Below are 19,977 nucleotides of genomic sequence, written 5' to 3'. Positions count from 1 at the left end.
CCCCCCCCCTTTGTTCACGTTCCCTGCTGTGAACACATTCACATGAAACACGTGACACCTGTGTCACCTAAAATCAAGGTACTGCAAATACTGCAGTATGAAGTGTCGATGTACCCACTGGTAAACACCACTCACTAAAATAAATATATATATATATACATATATATATACACATACATATATATATATAAAAACAGAGCGAGAACTGACAAGCAGGGGGCAGCACTGCTTCAATTAAACACTGAATTTGCCACTGACTTTTGCATTATTATTATTATCATTATCATTATAATTATTATTATTATAATACTGATAATTGTGAACTTACATTGACATCTCAGAATTATTTTGCAGAAAACATGGGCTGCATTCCTCACGGAATCGTTTTTCCAAATATTGCATTTTTAATTTTTTTTAAAATAATATCCTTTTGCACATAGTTGTTTTTGTTGTTGAAATGCCACAAATGCCTCCTTATCTTGTAGATTATTTTAGGGAAAAACATCATTGGCTGTGCATTTGGGATTCATAATCTGGGATTAAAGCACAGAGATTTGAACCATAATAAAACCACAGATGATGGACAGGTGTCAGATTTTTGTTACTACATTAACAGATTTGACTGGAGCTCCTGGTTTTTTGTTTTTTTTTGTACGTAAAATCCATTAATGTACGTGTGTGAACGTCGCTGAGATTAACAGTAAAGGAATAAGAGCGCGGTCTGGTGTGTGTTTGAATATATGACAGCTTTGCACCACAGAAAGGCGGCTGGTGGAGGGGAGGAAGATGCAGATGGGCTGTCGGCGGGGGAGACAGGAGAGAGGGGTTGTTGAGAGGACACTGTTCTCACCTCAGTCTCCCGACTCGGGCGTTATTTCTCCTCCAGCTCTCTGTCACTCACCCCTGTAGTTCCAGCACCTCCCTCCTCCTCACCCCTGATCTCACGCTCCTTTTTCACCCGAGACTCTGCCACGTTTGTGTCCACGTTAGAACTGCATCTCTGAATCATCCAGTCTCCAGCCCACGCCTTCTTAGGTTTCTAAAATTAGTGGCATTTCTGGAGATGCCCACGTTCATCTGTGATGTCAGCAGCTCTTTGTTGTTGTTGTTGTTGTTGTTGTTGTTTATACCAGTCATTCTCCTTGTTGCTTGCTCATTCTGCGTCTCCTGTTTGGTTTTAACTGGTTTGAGTTTGCTGCATTAATCAGAGACGAAGATCAGTCGTCACAGGGTGGAGATGTGATATGAAGTGGTTCAGGAACTGGTTTGTTGAAGGGAGTTTAATCAGTTAGAGAGAAAATAAATCTGACCGCGTGTTTTTTTTCTTTCCACAGGTGATATTACACAGAAGGGCTACGAGAAGAAGAGGGCTAAACTTCTGGCTCCGTACATCGTCCAGTCTCCAGGTAAACAACAAAAAAAAAGTCATTTCACAAAATGTAATAAATGAAATCCATTTTTGCTCATCCTTTGAAGAGTTTTAATGGCGTACAGTTTAGACTGTTACAGTTTTATTTCCACTCCTGATGAACGCTGCCACATTGACTTCCTGTGAGCCAATAAAAAAATACCTTAGTTAATACTTTGTGCTGTGCTTTAATTTCTTTTTTGGAAATCAGTTTTTAGTCAGTGTGGAAGTGAAACTGTTCTCAGAAATCTCCTGAATTTCTCAGGACAAATACAAATATTTTACGCTTTGTTTTCAATACTTTCTACACATTCACTAAATTCATTCAAACGTCATATTTATTCTTACTGAATGCTGCCACCACCAGGGCAAGTTGGTCATGTTAATAAGGTTTTTGTTTTTCTTTTGTTTATTTTTTTTGACAGTTGAACCCCCGCCTCAGAATAATGTGCAGCCTCCACCGGCCAACTCCTCCTCCTCCTCCTCTTCCTCCTCCAGACATGCACCTGCACAGTCCAGCTCATCCCGGTACAGAGAACGACGCTCACGCAGAGCACACCGAGGAGGAGGGACCAGAGATGACCGTTACAGATCAGGTCAACAAGAACTTTATTTATAGAAAAAATAGACAAAAAAAAACAAAAACAACACCCCTGGTGGACAGACTGAGAGGTGTTTTTATTCAAGGAAAAGTGAACATTCTTACTTGAAACGTGGAATTTTTTAAATGAATATTCAAACAGTGAAACTCTACAGCAGTTCCAAAGATCTTATTACTACACGAGCTACAGAGGAAGGAAAGAAAAACTTCAATTATTCTCCAGTTATTTCCCCTCTGTCTAATTTCTTGCTAACTCCAGATGCTGATGTTCTGCTTCACGTTCCCCATAGAACGTCATCAAGAAGATGAACACAAGGAAGATATTAGTCCACAGTCTCAGATCTGGGAGTTACAGTCAAGTTAAAACACACGTGTTTTAATGTGTTGATGTGACGAACGTTCCGTTCGGCTCCTGTCTGACTGTGTGTCTGTAACATGCTGATCTTTTAATGTCCCTGAAGGCATCACTGAGTGACATCATTCCTGCAATAACTAATGACTAATGCCTTCATGATTTTTCTCTCACGTCTTCATTTATTATTTATTTGCGCTTTTATAGTTTACCTTCAGATACACAGGGCTACAGTTAGAGGTTTATTATCAACCACAAAACCAAACCCATGAAAGTCTACGGTGATAGAGAGATTTAACATTTACGATCAACTGTTTAGTTTGTTCCAAATGAATCTTGGCAGCTTTATTGGTGAATTTCTCATTCGTCCTTGTGCCTGTTTTTCTACAGCACTTAAAGAATTGTGACTTTTATTAAATTAAATTAAAAAACCTCTAACACAAAAACCATCTCCGTTGCCCATGCAGATGTCCACACTGAGGCCGTACAGGCCGCCCTGGCCAAACACAAGGAGGAGAAGATGGCGCTGCCCATGCCCACCAAGAGGCGCTCCACCTACGTCCAGTCTCCTATTCAAACCCGTACACCTCCAGGTAAAAGACAGAGGACGACGGTGCGGTCGTGTCAGACGTCCGTGGCGTTTTAATAAAGTTTAAGTTTCAGATCTTCCCTCCTCATTGTCTCTGTCTGTCTTTGTAGACTCCTCATCGGGCTCTGAAGACGAGACATCTGCACGCAGACAGTCTTCGGTGGTCGCTCCACAGTCTTTGGTCAGTCCCACCCTGCAGAGCCCGGACTCTGGCAACAGCCGCTCCACCCAGGGCTCCTCCACCTCCTCGTCGGCCTCTTCTACCCTGTCCCACGGAGACACTAAACCTCAGCCTCAGAGCCAAGCTCAGCCTCAGCCCCAGTACAAACCGCAGTATCATCCCCTCTATCAGCCTCAGTACCAACCACAGCCTCAGCAGCAGCAGCAGCAGCAGCAGCAGCCTCAGCAGCAGCACCAGCAGCCACCTCAGCAGCAGCAGCACCCTCCAGCAGCCTCACGCTGCAGCTGTGACTGACATGTTGGCGCAAGGTCGCATCGGTGAGACTCACATCACAGTGCTGAGCTTCAACTAATACTTTTTTTTCATCATCTTCTCAGAACACTTTATGGCTTTTTATAAACGCTACAAAATGTTCTCTGTTGCGTCTCGGCAGCCTCCTCAGAAAACAACGTCCCGCCCCCAGACGTCACAGCCGTGGCCCATGCAGCCAGAGGGCCCCGGGTCGACCTGCCGTCTACCGCCGTGGTCCGGGGTATGACCCGCGGGCAGAGCCGCTCGAGCATGATTGAGACAGCAGACGGTAAGTCCCTGTTGTGTCCGTGACTCTGGAGTACATCGTCAGACTCCTCCTTCAGACCGTGACGCTTCATTAATCTGACTTTTCTTCTTAATCTCTTCATTCCGTCTCTCATGTTTATTTCTCTGGCCAACACGGTAGGAAGAGGTAACCAGAGTAAGTCCATGTCCGTGCTGTTCTGCCCCCGATCCTCCTCCTGTTTCCAACGATAATGCACCAAAAAACAGAGCGCACACAAAACAAATCAATCCTCACGTGTGATCCTGAACCAAAGAACCAACACCACACTTCCTGTTTTTCCCTCTGTTCGCTGCACCTACTTCCTGTGTGCTGCCGCTCTTTATCCTCCAAACGTTTGTTCCCGTTAACGACAAGCTCATCTTTTGGGGGTTTGAAGAGCAGCAGACCCAGAAGGGAAAATGTCCGAGTTGTGTCTGTGTGTGAAGCCACTGTGTGTGATCGTGTCGTTGTCTGACTCCGACTTTACCTCGAATGTAGGAGTTCCTGTGAGCAGCAGAGTGTCCACTAAGATCCAGCAGCTTCTCATGACCCTGAAGAGGCCGAAGAGGCCGCCGCTCAGCGAGTTCTTCACTGACGACTCAGAAGAGATCGTGGAAGGTACGTCGCTGCGATCCCAATATTTTTCCGCTGCTGGTTTTCCTCAGGAATCCCAGCTGTGTTGGATATTTTTTCAGAGTCGATTGTGGTGAATATGATGTATTAAAACCGTGGTTCGAGGGAATGTTCATGTTCAGGTGTTCAGGGTTCATGCAGGTGAAAGTAGACGAACCAAATATCTCTGCAGTATTGTGTCATGTAGTAGTACTACTAATGTAGTATAATGTACTGTTCCTCCTCACAGTCCCTCGTCCAGACCCAAACATGCCCAAACCAGAGGGACGTCAGATCATTCCAGTCAAAGGAGAGCCTCTGGGAGTGGTCAGTAACTGGCCCCCAGCCTTACAGGCCGCCCTCGCCCGTTGGGGGGCCACTCATGGAAAGAGCCACCCCCCCACAGCACTCGACAGGCCGACCGCTCTATACGCTGACCTACGGTGAGATGGCGTTGAACCCAACATATGTTAGATATTTGTTTTCTTTCTTTTCCTATTATTATATTCTTAGTTACTAAATTTAACCGTGGCCTGAGAGTCTTCACAGAAATCACACCTTCTGTTTGACAGGGAAGCTGTGGAGTCGCAGTGTGAAGTTGGCGTACACCCTCCTGAACAAGCTGGGAGCTAAGAACGAGCAAATCCTCAAACCTGGAGACAGAGTGAGACGTGCAGCACGGAAATACAAAAAACATAGAAACCTGCAGTCGTTAACGTTGTCGTGTTCTTGATCAGAATTCAAATATTGGCCCATTTTTGTGACTTAACATAAGACAAATAATTGGCTGAAAAGTGAAAAGTGATTATTTCATCTAAACTTCATCTGAAGTGACGGTACATTTAATCCTTCATTAGTCAGACAAAAATGGGAAAATGTTAAATTAAATTCTTCACTGCACTCTGATATGAGTGTATTAAAAGAAAAATAAATTAAATAAGACAGATCACGGTACTTTGCGTTATGCAGTAAATGACAACGACAATTTTCAAAGTGTGTTCCAGTAACTATTCAGAAACACTCAGTGTCAAGTATCTCCCTCCGATCTCTGCTTCCATACCAACATATTTCCCTGTGTGTAATGTAACATTCTTGTCTGTAGGTGGCCCTGGTTTATCCCAACAGCGACCCTGGGATGTTCTGGGTGGCTTTCTACGGCTGCCTCCTGGCTGAAGTCATTCCTGTTCCTATTGAGGTGCCACTGTCTCGAAAGGTGAGAGCAGCGTTGAACTGACGCCAGAGAAGATTTAAAATCATTTCCTCTGCTTTGACCTGTGTCTGTGTGTGTCTGTGTGTGTGTTTAGGATGCAGGTATCAGCCAGGTGGGCTTCCTGCTCGGTAGCTGTGGTGTCGCTCTGGCTCTGACCAGTGAGATCTGTTTGAAGGGTCTCCCCAAGACTCCCACGGGGGAAATACTGCAATTCAAAGGTCGGCCACGCCTTCCTGTACTGCAGTACATTAACTAATGAGACTTTTTAAAGTTATTAAGATACAGAAAGAAAAATCAACTGTCCTCCGACACGTCTCTGTGACAGGCTGGCCTCGGATGAAGTGGGTCGTGACGGACTCCAAGTACCTGACCAAACCCTCTAAGGACTGGCAGCCTCACGTCCCCACTGCCAACACGGAGCCTGCGTATATTGAGGTACGAGAAACGTCTGTATGAAGGTGTAACAGTACGTTTTCTCCACAGTGAGTGAGAATTATTACAAGATCAAATATTTGGAGGTTTCCAAAGGTTTCTTCACAGTGAGGGGGAGATAGAGCAGGAACTGCCTATTATAGATATGAATTATAACATTGTGTTTTTGGTGACACTCTATTACATTAGTGGCCTCTTTGTTGAATTTTACATTCAACACCAGGTAATTCAAATACCACACAAGTGCATACAGTATATTCATGTTTGTATTTTAAATATATTTTAATAGGTATTTATATAATATTTCAATATAATAATATATATATTAATTTTCATGTGCCATAACACTACGTTCTATAAACACCTGACTAAACCAGTGTCAATTTAAAATTTTTAGCTACTATACTATACTATAGCTACTATATAAAAACTATATACAACTATATAAAAAAATATATTAAATATACTTTTTAAAAAATATTTAAAAAAAACTAATAAATCAAAAAATATATTCATAATCTTCTTATATCTTCTTATATCTTCTTAATTGTTTTATGCATCTAGAGGAATTCTTGTACTAAGGCCACATTATTACAGAGTGATTAGTGCTCCTGCCTTACAGCACAAAGGTCACTGTTTGATGCCTGGTGTCAGATGATGATGTTTCTGTGTGGAGTTCTCATGTTCTCACTGGTGTGTGTGAGGGTTTTCTCCACGGTTGCATGGTTTCCACAAACATGGAGAATATGTAGGTGTGAATGTGAGTGTGAATGTTGCAGGGCGTGACCCACCCTGACCAGGTCACGTCTGGGATTGACTCCAGCGCCACTTGTGACCCTAAAAAGAACTAAGATGTGGAAAATACATGACTGAAAAAATACATTTGAACTGATGATTTCTGTTTCTGTCCTGTACAGTACAAGGCCAGTAAGGAGGGCACGGTGGTGGGTGTGGCTGTGTCTAAAGTGGCCATGTTGACCCACTGTCAGGCCCTGACTCAGGCCTGCAACTACTGTGAAGGTGAGTGACACCTGCAGCTTCATCACCGATCGTCCCTCAGTCGGAGTCACTGCAGTGTTTTTCTTCACACCTCACAGGGGAAACGTTGGTGAACGTTCTGGACTTTAAGAAGGACATGGGTTTATGGCACGGTGTTCTCACGGTGAGCGTGTGTAGAAGAGGTGTTGGGGTTTGTTTTTAAACTAAATCTAAAAAACATTTTCTTTTTTTTTTCATTTATGGCAGTGTTTTTATACCACATTAAAACGATGGACAAAACTTTTGTTTCAAACAAGAAATTGCACATAATTTTCCCTTTTTACTGCAGTAAAGATTGTTTCTTTTTGCCATTGTTTATTTCCAGGCTGTGATGAACAGGATACACACCATCAGTGTTCCCTATGCAGTGATGAAGGCGTGTCCTCTCTCCTGGGTTCAGAGAGTTCACATCCACAAAGGTGAACTGCACTCACTGCCAAAAAACAGAATGTTAAACAAGTGCCAGAATTATTATGACAACATTTTTGTTGCAGCTCGTGCAGCTTTGGTGAAGTGTCGCGATCTGCACTGGGCCATGATGGCTCATCGGGACCAGAGAGACACCAGCCTGGCGTCCTTGCGTATGCTCATTGTGGCTGACGGTGCTAATCCCTGTAAGGACTTCACACATATAACAAATATATATTTGTTTCAGTTTGTACATACAGTACATGTATTTATGTGTTTTCATTCAATCCCCTCCTTCTCAGGGTCAGTGTCTTCCTGCGATGCCTTCCTGAACGTGTTTCAGTCCCACGGACTGAAGCCTGAGGTCATCTGTCCCTGTGCTACCTCACCTGAGGCCATGACAGTAGCTATACGGAGGTACGGGAGGATATCCATGATCTTTATGACATAGATCTATGTTTGTCTATGTTCGTGTTTCCATTCATGCTGATGAAATCCTTCCTTACTGCCATGTAGACCTGGCGTACCAGGTGCACCTCTCCCCGCCCGTGCCATTCTATCTATGGGAGGCCTGAGCTACGGTGTGATCAGGGTGAACACGGAGGACAAGAACTCCGCCCTGACTGTACAAGATGTGGGTCATGTGATGCCTGGAGGTGAGATTCGAGGAAGGAGACACACACGTGGAATGAAAAGCAGATACGTCTGGGTATTAGCCATGGGAAAAAAAAACTGACTGAAATGCAATAATTAGGTGTCTTATATCAGAAGGCTTACCGGGTGCCAGGAGAGTCAGATGAGTTGAGATTCCACTGGGAGTGGACCGGGACGGACAGGAATAGAAAAGAGCAGAAGGATTAGATCATTCAGAGGAGACAAAAAAAAAAGATTTTTCAGTTGTGGATCATTTATATCATTGTTTCTCAAAGACTGGGTCGTGACCCTCAGGTTGGTCGCAAGAGATTTTTTTTTTGGGATCGTCTCGCATCATGTTTCCCAGGAGTTTACAAATAATGTCTATTGACTTGGGTCGTGAAGGTTTGTGACTTTTAAAATTTGGGTCCCCAGAAAAAAAGGTTTGGGAAACACTGGTCTATAGTATCTGATACACGTTATTATTTGTAAGGAAGATTAGATCAGGGGTGTTAAACATATGGCCCGTGGGCCAAAAGCAGTCCATCAGGGGTGTTCAGTGCGGCCCGTTTGATGAAAGTGAAAAAATGCCCAAACACTGGATGTCGGTGGTCAAATATTTCATAAAATGTTTTTCTAATATATTTGTACATTAGCAGGAAAACAAAGGGTTAAAAACATGGACTTATTGTTATATGTAGGTAAAAGTATGTAAATATCGTACTGGTCTGGATCACATGACATCTAATTAGGCTGTACGTGGCCTCTGAACCAAAATTAGTTTGACACCTCTGGATTAGATGTTCATCGAAACAGTGGCTTGAAAATACACATTTTACTACGTTGCCATTGTATCGTAGTAATATAATTCATAACTGCGACGTGTGCTTTACTCTTTTCTTACTCGGCCTCTTCAGCTCTGATGTGCATCGTTAGGCCTGACGGGCCTCCTCAGCTGTGTAAAACTGATGAGATAGGAGAGATCGTCATCAACTCTCGGGCTGGAGGCAACATGTACTACGGCCTACCTGGACTCACCAAAAACACCTTTGAGGTAGGAGGGCAGGATTACAACCTCAGAGTAACCTGCAGTGACACAGGCTCAGAAAATGAAAACGTATATCACTGTCCTCTCTGTCTGTGGGTCATTTCCAGGTGATTCCGGTGAATTCTAATGGAGTTCCCATTGGAGAGATTCCATTTGTGCGCTCAGGCCTCCTGGGCTTTGTTGGTCCAGTAAGTAGGGCGGTTTTGTGACGACACACGGCCTGTGCTAATTCTTGCCTCCCTAGAAATCATTCATCTCTCTTGTAGTATTCCAAGGACATGAAATACTCTAAAATGTTTTCTTTTTACAGGGCAGTCTGGTCTTCGTGGTGGGTAAGATCGAGGGTCTCCTGATGGTGAGCGGACGCAGGCACAATGCGGACGACTTAGTGGCCACCGCTCTTGCTGTGGAGCCGGTCAAGACTGTTTACCGTGGAAGGTAAGAGGAATTGACTTTTGGAGGGCAGGATTACAACCTCAGAGTAACCTGCAGTGACACAGGCTCAGAAAATGAAAACGTACATCACCGTCCTCTCTGTCTGTGGGTCATTTCCAGGTGATTCCGGTGAATTCTAATGGAGTTCCCATTGGAGAGATTCCATTTGTGCGCTCAGGCCTCCTGGGCTTTGTTGGTCCAGTAAGTAGGGCGGTTTTGTGACGACACACGGCCTGTGCTAATTCTTGCCTCCCTAGAAATCATTCATCTCTCTTGTAGTATTCCAAGGACATGAAATACTCTAAAATGTTTTCTTTTTACAGGGCAGTCTGGTGTTCGTGGTGGGTAAGATCGAGGGTCTCCTGATGGTGAGCGGACGCAGGCACAATGCGGACGACTTAGTGGCCACCGCTCTTGCTGTGGAGCCGGTCAAGACTGTTTACCGTGGAAGGTAAGAGGAATTGACTTTTAAAAATTGAATTAATTTTATTTATTTTAACAAATACGCTGTTTAAAGAAAAACAATATACACTAATAAGAAGCTAATGCTAATGTTTGGTGTTAGCGCTTTGGTTTATTTCGAATGTTCCGCTCTGGAAGGTCGGTTTTTGCAATTGTAAGTCTCTACTGACATCTACTGGTAGCCAAAAATACAGCAGTCCCAAAATGATGTGAATGTTTTTTGATTTAGTGTCTGCAGAGGTGTTTTGGCCTTAAGTTTGTATCAAATGACCAATTCATTTTATTGATTTTTATATGAATTATAAATAACTCTATTTTAATGCCTTCTTTAGTAATTAGCAGGTTAACAATAGTTATATTTGTGTCCAAAGTAGTTCCATCAAGGCCTGATATAACCTGACCAGTCCAGTCGGTCAGGTTATATTTGTAGACCTTCTCAGACTGGACTGGTCAGGTTATATTTGTAGACCTTCTCACCCTCATAAAGCAGCGCAACATAATGTTTTTTCCATGTTTTTCAGGATTGCCGTTTTTTCGGTGACTGTGTTTTACGACGAGAGGGTTGTTATTGTGGCGGAGCAGAGGCCAGACGCCGGCGAGGAGGACAGCTTCCAGTGGATGAGTCGAGTGCTACAAGTAAAACATCTTTCAAATGTTTTTTTTTTCAACAAAATTTGTGTTTTTCTGATCATTTAGAATGTTTTCAAAATATAATATTTTTATTCTTCTCTTGTTCCCCTTCCACCCTTCAGGCCATTGATAGCATCCACCAATACCCTTCAGGCCATTGATAGCATCCACCAGGTCGGCCTCTACTGTCTGGCTCTGGTACCAGCCAACACTTTACCCAAAACTCCCCTCGGTGGCATCCACATCTCTGACACCAAGCACTTCTTCTTAGACGGCAGTCTGCACCCTTGCAACATCCTCATGTGTCCTCACACGTGTGTCACTAACTTACCCAAACCTCGGCAGAAACAGCCAGGTACATGTGCGCTAAAACTACATCTGTAAGATTTCAGCGATCCCTCTCACTTTATCTCATATGCATTTCCTTTTCTGTGCAGTTGGCGTGGGTCCTGCGTCCGTCTTGGTGGGCAACCTGGTGGCAGGGAAGAGGATTGCTCAGGCTGCAGGCAGGGAGCTCGGCATGATCGAAGACCAGGATCTCATCCGGAAGGTACAAAGACCAGTAACAATATATTACATTATATTAGACTAAAAAGAACATTTAAATGTACAGTTTGGAGCAATTTCCAAAAACAATAAATATTGTATGATAAATCGGAAGGGAATGGTGCTGTTTTTGCACTTGCTTATTTTGTAAGGCAAGAGAATAGGTGTTCCTTTTTTCCAATTTGGTTGATTTTGTTGGAGGTGTACAGCTCCAGAGATCAGTAAGGTTGTACCTCATCCAGCTGTATTATCACTCAGGTCATTTAACACATTAGCTTAAATTCTTCGAGCCATCGTTTGGTCTCCAAACTTGAATGTGTTACAGGATTAGACTCATCTTATAAAAATAAAACTACCAGTATCCTGTTTACTACACTTCCTGTACCTTCACATGACTCCAACATGAAGTGTTGCATGGTGAAGCCCAGCTCCTGTGTTAAAGTGTAAGAGCGGCAGAAGCTGAGTGGGTTCTGTAGATGTGGAGAAAAATATCTGGAATCTTCTCTCTTTCTCCTCCTGTTTCCACTTGGATGTAGCTCTGTATGTGGCCAACAGTGATGGTAAGAATTACTGTCTGCCCCGCGCCGGCATCTCTCCCACTCCTTTGTTTATTCTCATCATGGCTTTTCCCTGCAGTGTATTGTTGTTTTGTATTGTTTGCTTATGTAAAAGTAGCTGCAAGTCGAAGAGAAACTTGTGTTAGCAGCTCTGCACTTTCTGGAACTTCCTTTCCTTTCTTTTCTTTTCTTTATTTTTTGCTCCAGACAGAGCTTTCACAGCCTAAGTTATTGTTCATTATTCTGAAAGCTGCTTTGGCTTTGAGCACGTAGTTCAAATTGTTTGCACGTTGGCGAGAGATTGTTGAAGCCAGAGAGTGGTCTGCTGCGGTGTGCGGTCTTTGGGCCACACTTTATTTATTTTTGTTTTATTTCGGCGCAGGTGTGAATGGGTGTGAAAACAGTTCCCTCCATCAGCATAAACCCTGTCACATGTTCCCTCCATGTAGTTCTATTTAAGGTTGATGTGTGCACAGAACGCAGAGAAGACCAAGACTAATGACTGGTGTTTGTGTCGCAGCATCAGTATTTGACGGAGGCTCTACAGTGGAGGGCACAGACAGACCCAGACCACGTCCTCTTCGTTCTCCTCAATGCAAAGGTGACAAAACCACCACTACAAAAGTGATGTTCTGCTCCTGAAACGTTGAAACATTTTTTTCCTTTAATCCTCCCTGTTCCTCAGGGCGTGGCGACGAGCACGGCGTCCTGCGTCCAGCTCCATAAGCGAGCCGAGAAGATCGCTGCAGCTCTGACCGAAAAGGGAAGCATCAACACGGGAGAGAACGTGGTGCTGCTCTATCCTCCTGGTAACCCTCTTCCACACTGAGTGTTACTGCCACAGACATGAGTAAAAAAAAATCCATCTTTTTTAATCTGTTTTCAATCTCTGCCAGGCATTGATTTAATAGCTGCCTTCTACGGCTGTCTCTACGCTGGATGTGTTCCTGTGAATGTCAGACCTCCACACCCTCAGAACTTGGCAGCCACCCTGCCAACTGTCCGCATGATTATTGATGTAAGCAGAGCTGCTCGTGCTGCTAATATGTTCCTTACGTCTAATGTTAGCTTTAAAGAAAAAGAATTTGGTTTTGAAAATAGAATTTTCAACACTGATGGGTTGATTTTTCTTAAAGAAATATAATAAATGTCATGGGTTTTTTTTACAGGTCAGTAAAGCGGCATGTATTCTCACCACACAAAACCTCATGAGGATCCTTCGTTCCAAGGAGGCTGCTGCCTCCGTCAACATAAAAACCTGGCCAACGATCATCGACACAGGTAACTTAGAGCCATGCAGAAATTCAAGCTTTGTAGCAGAAGAATTAGCATCAACACATTACACTTAAATAAGAGTCAAGGTCTGTCTGGACCACAGACCACCTCGACTTCAGAGTTTGAACAACAAACTGAACTACTGTCAGGAAATTTGAGCTGTTCTTAAATAAATGAAAATAGTTGATTTCTTCATTCTCACTGTTCTATTTAAATTCATCTTTCTTCTCTGTTGATTCTCACTGTTCTATTTAAATTCATCTGAACAATGTTTAAAATGTTGTATTTACTGTGGCATTTGTCTTTGGTCTGGCTCGTTACTTATAATTAACTGTTTTAGGGTCACTCTTGAGAAAAAAAAAACATTTAACTAGGTTATAAAAAGAAAGAATTTGAAAGAATAAAATTAACTTGTTGACCCCTGCCCTCTTCCTGTCTCCTCTCAGACGACCTTCCTCGCCGTCGACCTCCGCACATCTATAAGCCGCCCACCGCAGAGATGATCGCCTACATAGACTTCAGTGTGTCCACCACAGGAATGCTCACAGGAGTCAAGGTGAGACACGTGTGACGCGGTTTTAATGTTTTGTGTTAGAGCGTGGTGCTAATAACGCCATGGTTGTGTGTGAACTACAATGACAAGTAGTTCACGTTTTGGTTTAGATTAAGGTACTAATGACGTCCATGTTTCCCTCTCTCTCTCTTTCTCTCTGTCTCTCTGTCTCAGCTCTCCCATGCTGCCGTCAGTGCACTCTGTCGCTCCATAAAACTGCAGTGTGAACTGTACTCTTCTCGCCAAATAGCCATCTGCCTGGATCCTTACTGTGGTCTGGGCTTTGTTTTATGGTGCCTTGCAAGGTATTGGCCAATAATCAACCACAAAAATAATGCACCTCCTGCTCAGGGAGATGGGGGGAAGGGGGGAGGGGGTTCACTCCTCACTCATGTGGTCTGGTGTCGTCTGTTTGTCTCCAGTGTTTACTCAGGTCACCAGTCCGTCCTCATCCCTCCCTTTGAGTTGGAGAGCTGCCTGTCACTGTGGCTGAGCACGCTCACTCAGTACCGCATCAGGGACACGTTCTGCTCCTACTCTGTCATGGAGCTCTGTACTAAAGGACTGGGCACTCAGACTGACATGCTCAAGGTAAGAACTGGAGCTTCACTAAGAATGTTCCAATCCAAGAGAAATTGGTAAAAAAAACTAAACTTACTTTTATCAGCAAATGGGCAACAGAAATGATTTGGTATCTTCACTGTCCAAAATTTCTTCTTGAAACATCTGTGTTACAGTCCTCAGCATTTTATTTGCGGTGGGCAAAAAAACTGTAGGTGCATTACCACCACCTACTGGACTGGAGTGTGTGCAACAGTGTTACCTGTGTGTCAAAACAGAGAACTGAAAAGATTAATTAGATTCATTAACTGAGCTGCAATGCTGCCATCTAGTGACTTTCACTTTCATATACAACCGTTTATCCCCAAAACTATTTTTAGGGCAAACATTCTGTTTTTACAGACATAATTATGCTAATATCGGACTGATAATCCCGGACATCCCTAGTTTAATTGTTTGTGTTTACATGTGTACGTTTCTGTGTCTCAGGCTCGTGGTGTGAACCTGTCGTGCGTGCGCAGCTGTGTGGTGTTAGCGGAGGAACGCCCCCGTCTGTCGCTCGCACACTCCTTTTCCAAGTTGTTCAAGGACGTTGGTCTGTCGCCCAGAGCCGTCAGCACTGCTTTTGGATCCAGAGTGAATATGGCCATCTGCCTGCAGGTAGAGTCACCACTACGGTCCGTCTGCACCTGGACATCAGCCACATGTGTAGTCTGACTGTGTGTGATTGTACTTTCTGTGACAGGGAACTACAGGTCCTGACCCGTGTACAGTCTACGTGGACATGAAATCTCTCCGTCATGACAGGTGAGCTGCTGAATCTGACATACGTGAAATCAGGAATTGACATTTTTGACAGACACTTCTAAAGATTTCTGTCCTGAGTCCATGCATGTTTTTTAACGTCAGCCTGTGTTCTTGCAGAGTCAGGCTGGTGGAGAGAGGAGCTCCACAAAGTCTTCCTCTAATGGAGTCCGGCAAGGTGAGAAGATCTGCATGTTTCAGAAATAAAGACCAAGAGTGTGTGAAATGTGCAGTCAAAGGATATCGATGGACAAATTGACAGTGTGTGTCAATATTGTTTTTAGATTCTCCCTGGTGTCCGGGTGATTATTGTCAACCCAGAGACCCGTGGGCCGCTCGGTGATTCTCATCTAGGAGAGGTGAACAGAAGTTTTCACATCCAAATAAAAAAAAAGGTTTTTTTACCTGAAATGAACTATAGAACCAGTTTGTTCTCCTGACTTTGTCACAGATCTGGGTGAACAGTCCTCACACTGCCAGCGGTTATTACACCATTTACGGAGAGGAGAGTCTTCAGGCAGATCACTTCAACACTAAGCTCAGCTTTGGAGATCCTGAGACTTTGTGGGCCAGAACAGGATTTTTAGGATTTGTGAAGAGGACTGAGCTGTTGGATGCCAGTGGAGGTAGATTTGAGATTTGTCAAATGTCTTATCGTAAATACACTATGGTATGAACATGAATTATTTCATGTTGTTTTGTGCCTCGGTGCTCAGATCGTCACGACGCCCTCTTTGTGGTGGGGTCACTGGATGAGACGCTGGAGCTACGAGGGCTTCGTTACCATCCCATTGACATTGAAACCTCGGTGTCCCGGGCCCACCGCAGTATTGCAGAGAGGTAACAATACTTCTGGAAATGTGATTTGTTATGTCCAAAAAAGAGAGGTCAGGTCAGGTCACACACTCCGTCTCCTCCTCCCTCTCCCTCCTCAGTGCTGTGTTTACATGGACCAACCTGTTGGTGGTGGTGTCGGAGCTGGGTGGCTCAGAGCAGGATGCACTTGACCTGGTGCCTCTGATAACCAATGTGGTACTGGAGGAGCACCACCTCATCGTGGGTGTGGTGGTCATCGTGGACCCTGGCGTTATACCCATCAACTCCAGGGGAGAGAAGCAACGCATGCACCTGCGGGACTCGTTTCTGGCCGATCAGCTGGACCCTATCTATGTTGCTTACAACATGTGATGCGTCGGTGTTCGGCGTTCACCGTCCACAGTGACATGAGACCCGTGCACTCTCATCCGAACATGTGACTCCTGGCTTGGCAGATAACGGGAGAAAAAAAAAAAGCATGGACACTGCCTCCCAGCTCTGCGTGACGCCGGCTCATCTGGTAACTGCATGTCTGTGACTGGATCAGCCGTGTCTGGAAATGTTCACTGTGTTTTATAGATAGAATTTTGAAAATGCCATTAAAGCAACAGGAAGTGCAATGGCTCAAAATGAACATCCTGTTGCTCTTCTGGGGGAAGTGAAGGGGTTAAATAACACGTGGACCAGGACCACTTTAATAAAGAACTTAATAATGTCTGTGAAAATCTATCCTAATCTGTACTCACCGCAAACCACTCTCTCCTTCGTGTTTACAGAGATTTCAAGAGCTACTAGAATAGACTGAATATAAAAAAAATATTTTTTACATGCAATTTCCAAACAAATGCACATAAAGCAGGTGCAGAGCCCTGGTTATTTTTACTTATGTTTAGAAATTAAAGAGGGCGCCAATCCATAGAAAAAGGCTGCATATTTCTGAATCAATCAGCTACGCTATTCCATAATGACGAAGCCAAATATGTTCCTTCTCTAATGCATTATCTTTCCTGCCTTATAAAAACTTCAGTCATATATTCCTGTGGCTGTTTGTTCTCCTTTCGACTAGTGGAGAAATTCCTGACAGATTTCCAAAGGGATCAAGTAAAAAAGAAAAAGAAACAGGTTCTATTGTGTACTGTATCTAAAGACCGCCTTGTATTTTAGATACTGTATTTTACTATACAGATATTTTTATTTGTATACATGTATAAAAGCCTACTTTATTTCTCTCAGTTGGTGGCGTGTTCAGGGCAGTTAACACTGAGGTGTGGTAACTGTAGCAGAAACAAATTTGTAAATAGGATTTGTTAGATTTGACGGTGCTCTGAAAGAGTGATTCCTTGTACAGTTGAGGTTCAGATCAATAATGTTAACAACGACAGTCAGGTTCGATATAACATTGCACTTTCCCCCAAAAATGTGTCTATTTTGTTATAACAATGAGGTATTAAACTGAATGGTTCAGGAACAGTTGATAATCTGACGTAGGTACTTTGCATGTAGGACAGTTAACCAGGAGGGCTACGGCTGTTTGTGCCAGAGCTTAATCAAATATTCATCTATTTTATAAATCATGAAAATTTATGCCCATCGCTGTTTTTTAATGTCATTGCGATTCAACATCTCACTGATATTCACGGCCCTCCTAGTTTTATAGCGTATCACAGATCAGGTGTTGGAGGGTTTGGCCGTTTGTGCCAACCGTTTGATGTTTGTGGAAAATCTTTGTAAAATCTTCCTTTGAATACCAACAGTGTCGTTGGTCCTGCGAGACTGTGGAGAAAAGTATTCACGTATTGTAGTTGTTTTGTTCGATCAGTCACTGGATTTCACGGCATTTGTTAAATGCAGTCGCGGAGCTGAGCCAAACCTGAAACATCTGTAATCGGCAAAACAATAACTGTTTAATATGACAATGGGTGAATTATTGCATCAGAAATGTTTGCGATGTGTGTTGTGTCATGCAATCGTGTGCTGTTCTGACACATTTTGCTATAACTGTAGATGTTGTTTGTCCAGTGATGAACTTTGATGTCACCATGTAAATATTTGATCGATATTTTCTGGCACTTGCCATTGTTCATTTAATGATCCATTGAATTACTGCACTTTGCACTGACGGTACTTGCATTGGGTTGACACCATACCATGTGAACTCCAGACTTAAGTGGTTGATTCAATCCCCCTCCACCCCCTCCCCGATCCCCATTTGATGTGTTCAAATATAACAATGCTAAAAAAAATATGATGCTTAACATTTGAGTTTTAATTCTACCGAGAAATACTAACAGCACTTGATCTTAGCTTTAACATTACATCATACTTGTGCAGCGGAATGTTTGCATGACTCGGCAAAGCACAAGAAGAAATTGGCTTGAGTTGCATTTCATTCAGATGCACAAGTGGGAGAAATATTGTATATTTATGTTTTTGTGTGTGTGTGAAAAATGTATATTCAGGGAACACGACTCCTAACACAGGGATAAACCAGCTGGTCCCCTAGTGCAGTCTGTGAATGCTAATTAAACATTATGGACATTTGTCATATTTCCTGTCCATAGGTGGCAGCACTTGCAAATGTAAAAAAAAAAAAAAAAGAAGAGCATTGACTGACGGACACTGTCTACCACCTTGGCTGGAAGTCTGCAGTGGCTTCCATTGGTTTGCAGTGGCTTCCATTGGTTTTTCTTCATGACAGACCTTACACACTATGCAATCCCAAAGACGGTGCAAGTCCAAACTTGTACACTCTGGTGAAATATACCTGCTTTTACATTTTATAATGACAATAATGACTGATACAGTTTAAACTGTCGAATTCTTTAGAGCCCAGTCCTCTCTCTTCGGTTGTTTTATTATATGCACTATTATCGTGTTGTATATTCAGTAGATACTAACCTGTATCATTTGGGTGTGTCCACTAATGACTCTGTAATACTACACTTGTTTTCACTTCCTTTAGTTACACACATAATGACACATCCTCTTTTACCATCAGACTTTGTCTTATTTTCTATTTCAGACTGTGGTGTTTCGTTTTTATAATAAATGTCAAAGTAATATAGAATAAACAGAACATTTAACCGTTAGTTGGTGTCTGTATATTTAAGTTTGGTAACAAGGAAAACTGATCAGAGAAATCAGGTTTTTATTGTCACGGAATGTATTTGAATCGTGTCTAAATTCATATTTGTTTCTTCATTTCACGTAGATCAGTTTCGTAGTACGTTTCTGCATGGAATGAGCAGAACAGTAAAAAATAACGGTCTCACAAAGAATTATGAGACCCACGGGCAAACGGCTGGCAGTGGTATCATAAAGAAAAAAATACTTTGAAGTCTTTCAACTCGTTCGAGGTAAACTGACATGTCGCGGGTGCCAACTGACGTAAACCTCCGACAACGAAAACAGCAACGACATAAGTGACGAGGAAACAAGGAACGGAGAGACAATCAAGAGGGAAACGAGAAAAGGTGACCAAGGCAGGAGTGTGACGCTACTTATACCAGATGTCAAGCCACGAAAAACATTCAGAACGAGTAAAGAAGGGAATGGTAATAGTGTTTATAAAAGGTTAAAGATGCCAACTAACGTTTAACAGATGACAAGTGTGTGTGTCGTAAAGAGAAATGCTGATTATTTAACATATTTTGAACACTTTTATAATGAACACTTTTATAAGTTTAAAAACACTAAACAATTACAACTTTACTCTGTGTACCTCTCCATCCACCAGTTGCTCAAACTCTCGGCCAATGGCGGAACCCGCAGAAAGTATTACGTAATGCTGTTCAAATAAGCCCCGCCTACTTCCTTTAGGGGAAAAAAGTGCTCAGCTATTTTTTTTTAGCTTACATCTAGGTATTTTTAGCTGTTAGCAGGACTTGCTAAGTTACTTTTCGAGTTTTCTTTTCTTTTTTTTTAACAACGTACACAAATTGGTCGAAGTCCACGCGGTGAACGAGAGCAGTTACGCGGCTTTTGGAAAGGTAAAACTGCGCTGGCGTAGCGCTGCTTTGCTGCTCGCCTTGCTGACTGTGGCGGTAATGGCGGCGGTTGCGCCGTCAAACTCCTCGCCGTTTTACGAAAAGGGAAGGTGTAGTTAGCTTAATGGCTCCCCGTATCGCTGACGTCTATTGACGCGGTAACTTTCCTGCCAGTGACAGAGTTGCATATATTTACCCTCTGAGACAAAAGGCCATGCATTCTGTGAACCAGTGTTGTGAAACTTAACTGCTTGTTGCTTCAA

The 19,977-nt window shown here is 43.1% G+C and overlaps 2 protein-coding genes across 7 annotated transcripts in view; both read left to right on the top strand.

Moving 5' to 3' along the window:
- Positions 1-18,817, top strand: part of dip2bb (disco-interacting protein 2 homolog Bb) — a 28,906-nt gene extending 10,089 nt beyond the window's left edge. The window contains 39 exon segments of the mRNA XM_025060016.1: positions 1,335-1,406; positions 1,834-2,004; positions 2,829-2,954; positions 3,061-3,254; positions 3,403-3,448; positions 3,574-3,711; positions 4,207-4,326; positions 4,571-4,733; positions 4,735-4,763; positions 4,893-4,984; positions 5,423-5,533; positions 5,625-5,748; positions 5,856-5,965; positions 6,880-6,982; positions 7,060-7,124; positions 7,326-7,419; positions 7,495-7,614; positions 7,711-7,825; positions 7,925-8,064; positions 8,959-9,095; positions 9,197-9,277; positions 9,400-9,527; positions 10,508-10,622; positions 10,770-10,971; positions 11,054-11,166; positions 12,240-12,320; positions 12,405-12,528; positions 12,616-12,737; positions 12,889-13,000; positions 13,441-13,550; positions 13,722-13,852; positions 13,970-14,138; positions 14,598-14,768; positions 14,854-14,915; positions 15,033-15,090; positions 15,197-15,271; positions 15,364-15,538; positions 15,629-15,752; positions 15,848-18,817. Coding sequence (XP_024915784.1) covers positions 1,335-1,406; positions 1,834-2,004; positions 2,829-2,954; positions 3,061-3,254; positions 3,403-3,448; positions 3,574-3,711; positions 4,207-4,326; positions 4,571-4,733; positions 4,735-4,763; positions 4,893-4,984; positions 5,423-5,533; positions 5,625-5,748; positions 5,856-5,965; positions 6,880-6,982; positions 7,060-7,124; positions 7,326-7,419; positions 7,495-7,614; positions 7,711-7,825; positions 7,925-8,064; positions 8,959-9,095; positions 9,197-9,277; positions 9,400-9,527; positions 10,508-10,622; positions 10,770-10,971; positions 11,054-11,166; positions 12,240-12,320; positions 12,405-12,528; positions 12,616-12,737; positions 12,889-13,000; positions 13,441-13,550; positions 13,722-13,852; positions 13,970-14,138; positions 14,598-14,768; positions 14,854-14,915; positions 15,033-15,090; positions 15,197-15,271; positions 15,364-15,538; positions 15,629-15,752; positions 15,848-16,100 — 4,676 coding nt within the window. The 3' untranslated portion in view covers positions 16,101-18,817.
- Positions 18,818-19,068: 251 nt separating this feature from the next.
- The window catches only part of atf1 (activating transcription factor 1), a 6,591-nt gene continuing 5,682 nt past the window's right edge, over positions 19,069-19,977 (top strand). The window contains exon 1 of one of the 6 annotated variants that reach the window (XM_008320038.3): positions 19,069-19,201. Coding sequence is in view for 1 of the 6 variants with exons in the window: in XM_008320037.3 (XP_008318259.1) it covers positions 19,238-19,282 (45 nt within the window). In the remaining 5 variants the exon portion in view is untranslated. Of the gene's footprint in view, positions 19,283-19,524; positions 19,718-19,977 lie in introns of those variants that run through there. The other 5 variants (XM_008320037.3, XM_017036555.2, XM_008320033.3 and 2 more) reach the window with 5 other exon arrangements.

The sequence above is a fragment of the Cynoglossus semilaevis genome, chromosome 11, assembly GCF_000523025.1.
Source record: "Cynoglossus semilaevis isolate Cse_v1.0 chromosome 11, Cse_v1.0, whole genome shotgun sequence".
In the NCBI taxonomy this organism is placed as follows: Eukaryota; Metazoa; Chordata; class Actinopteri; order Pleuronectiformes; family Cynoglossidae; genus Cynoglossus; species Cynoglossus semilaevis.
Note: the sequence above shows the minus strand (reverse complement) of the source record. Positions and strands in the feature narration are given on the sequence as shown.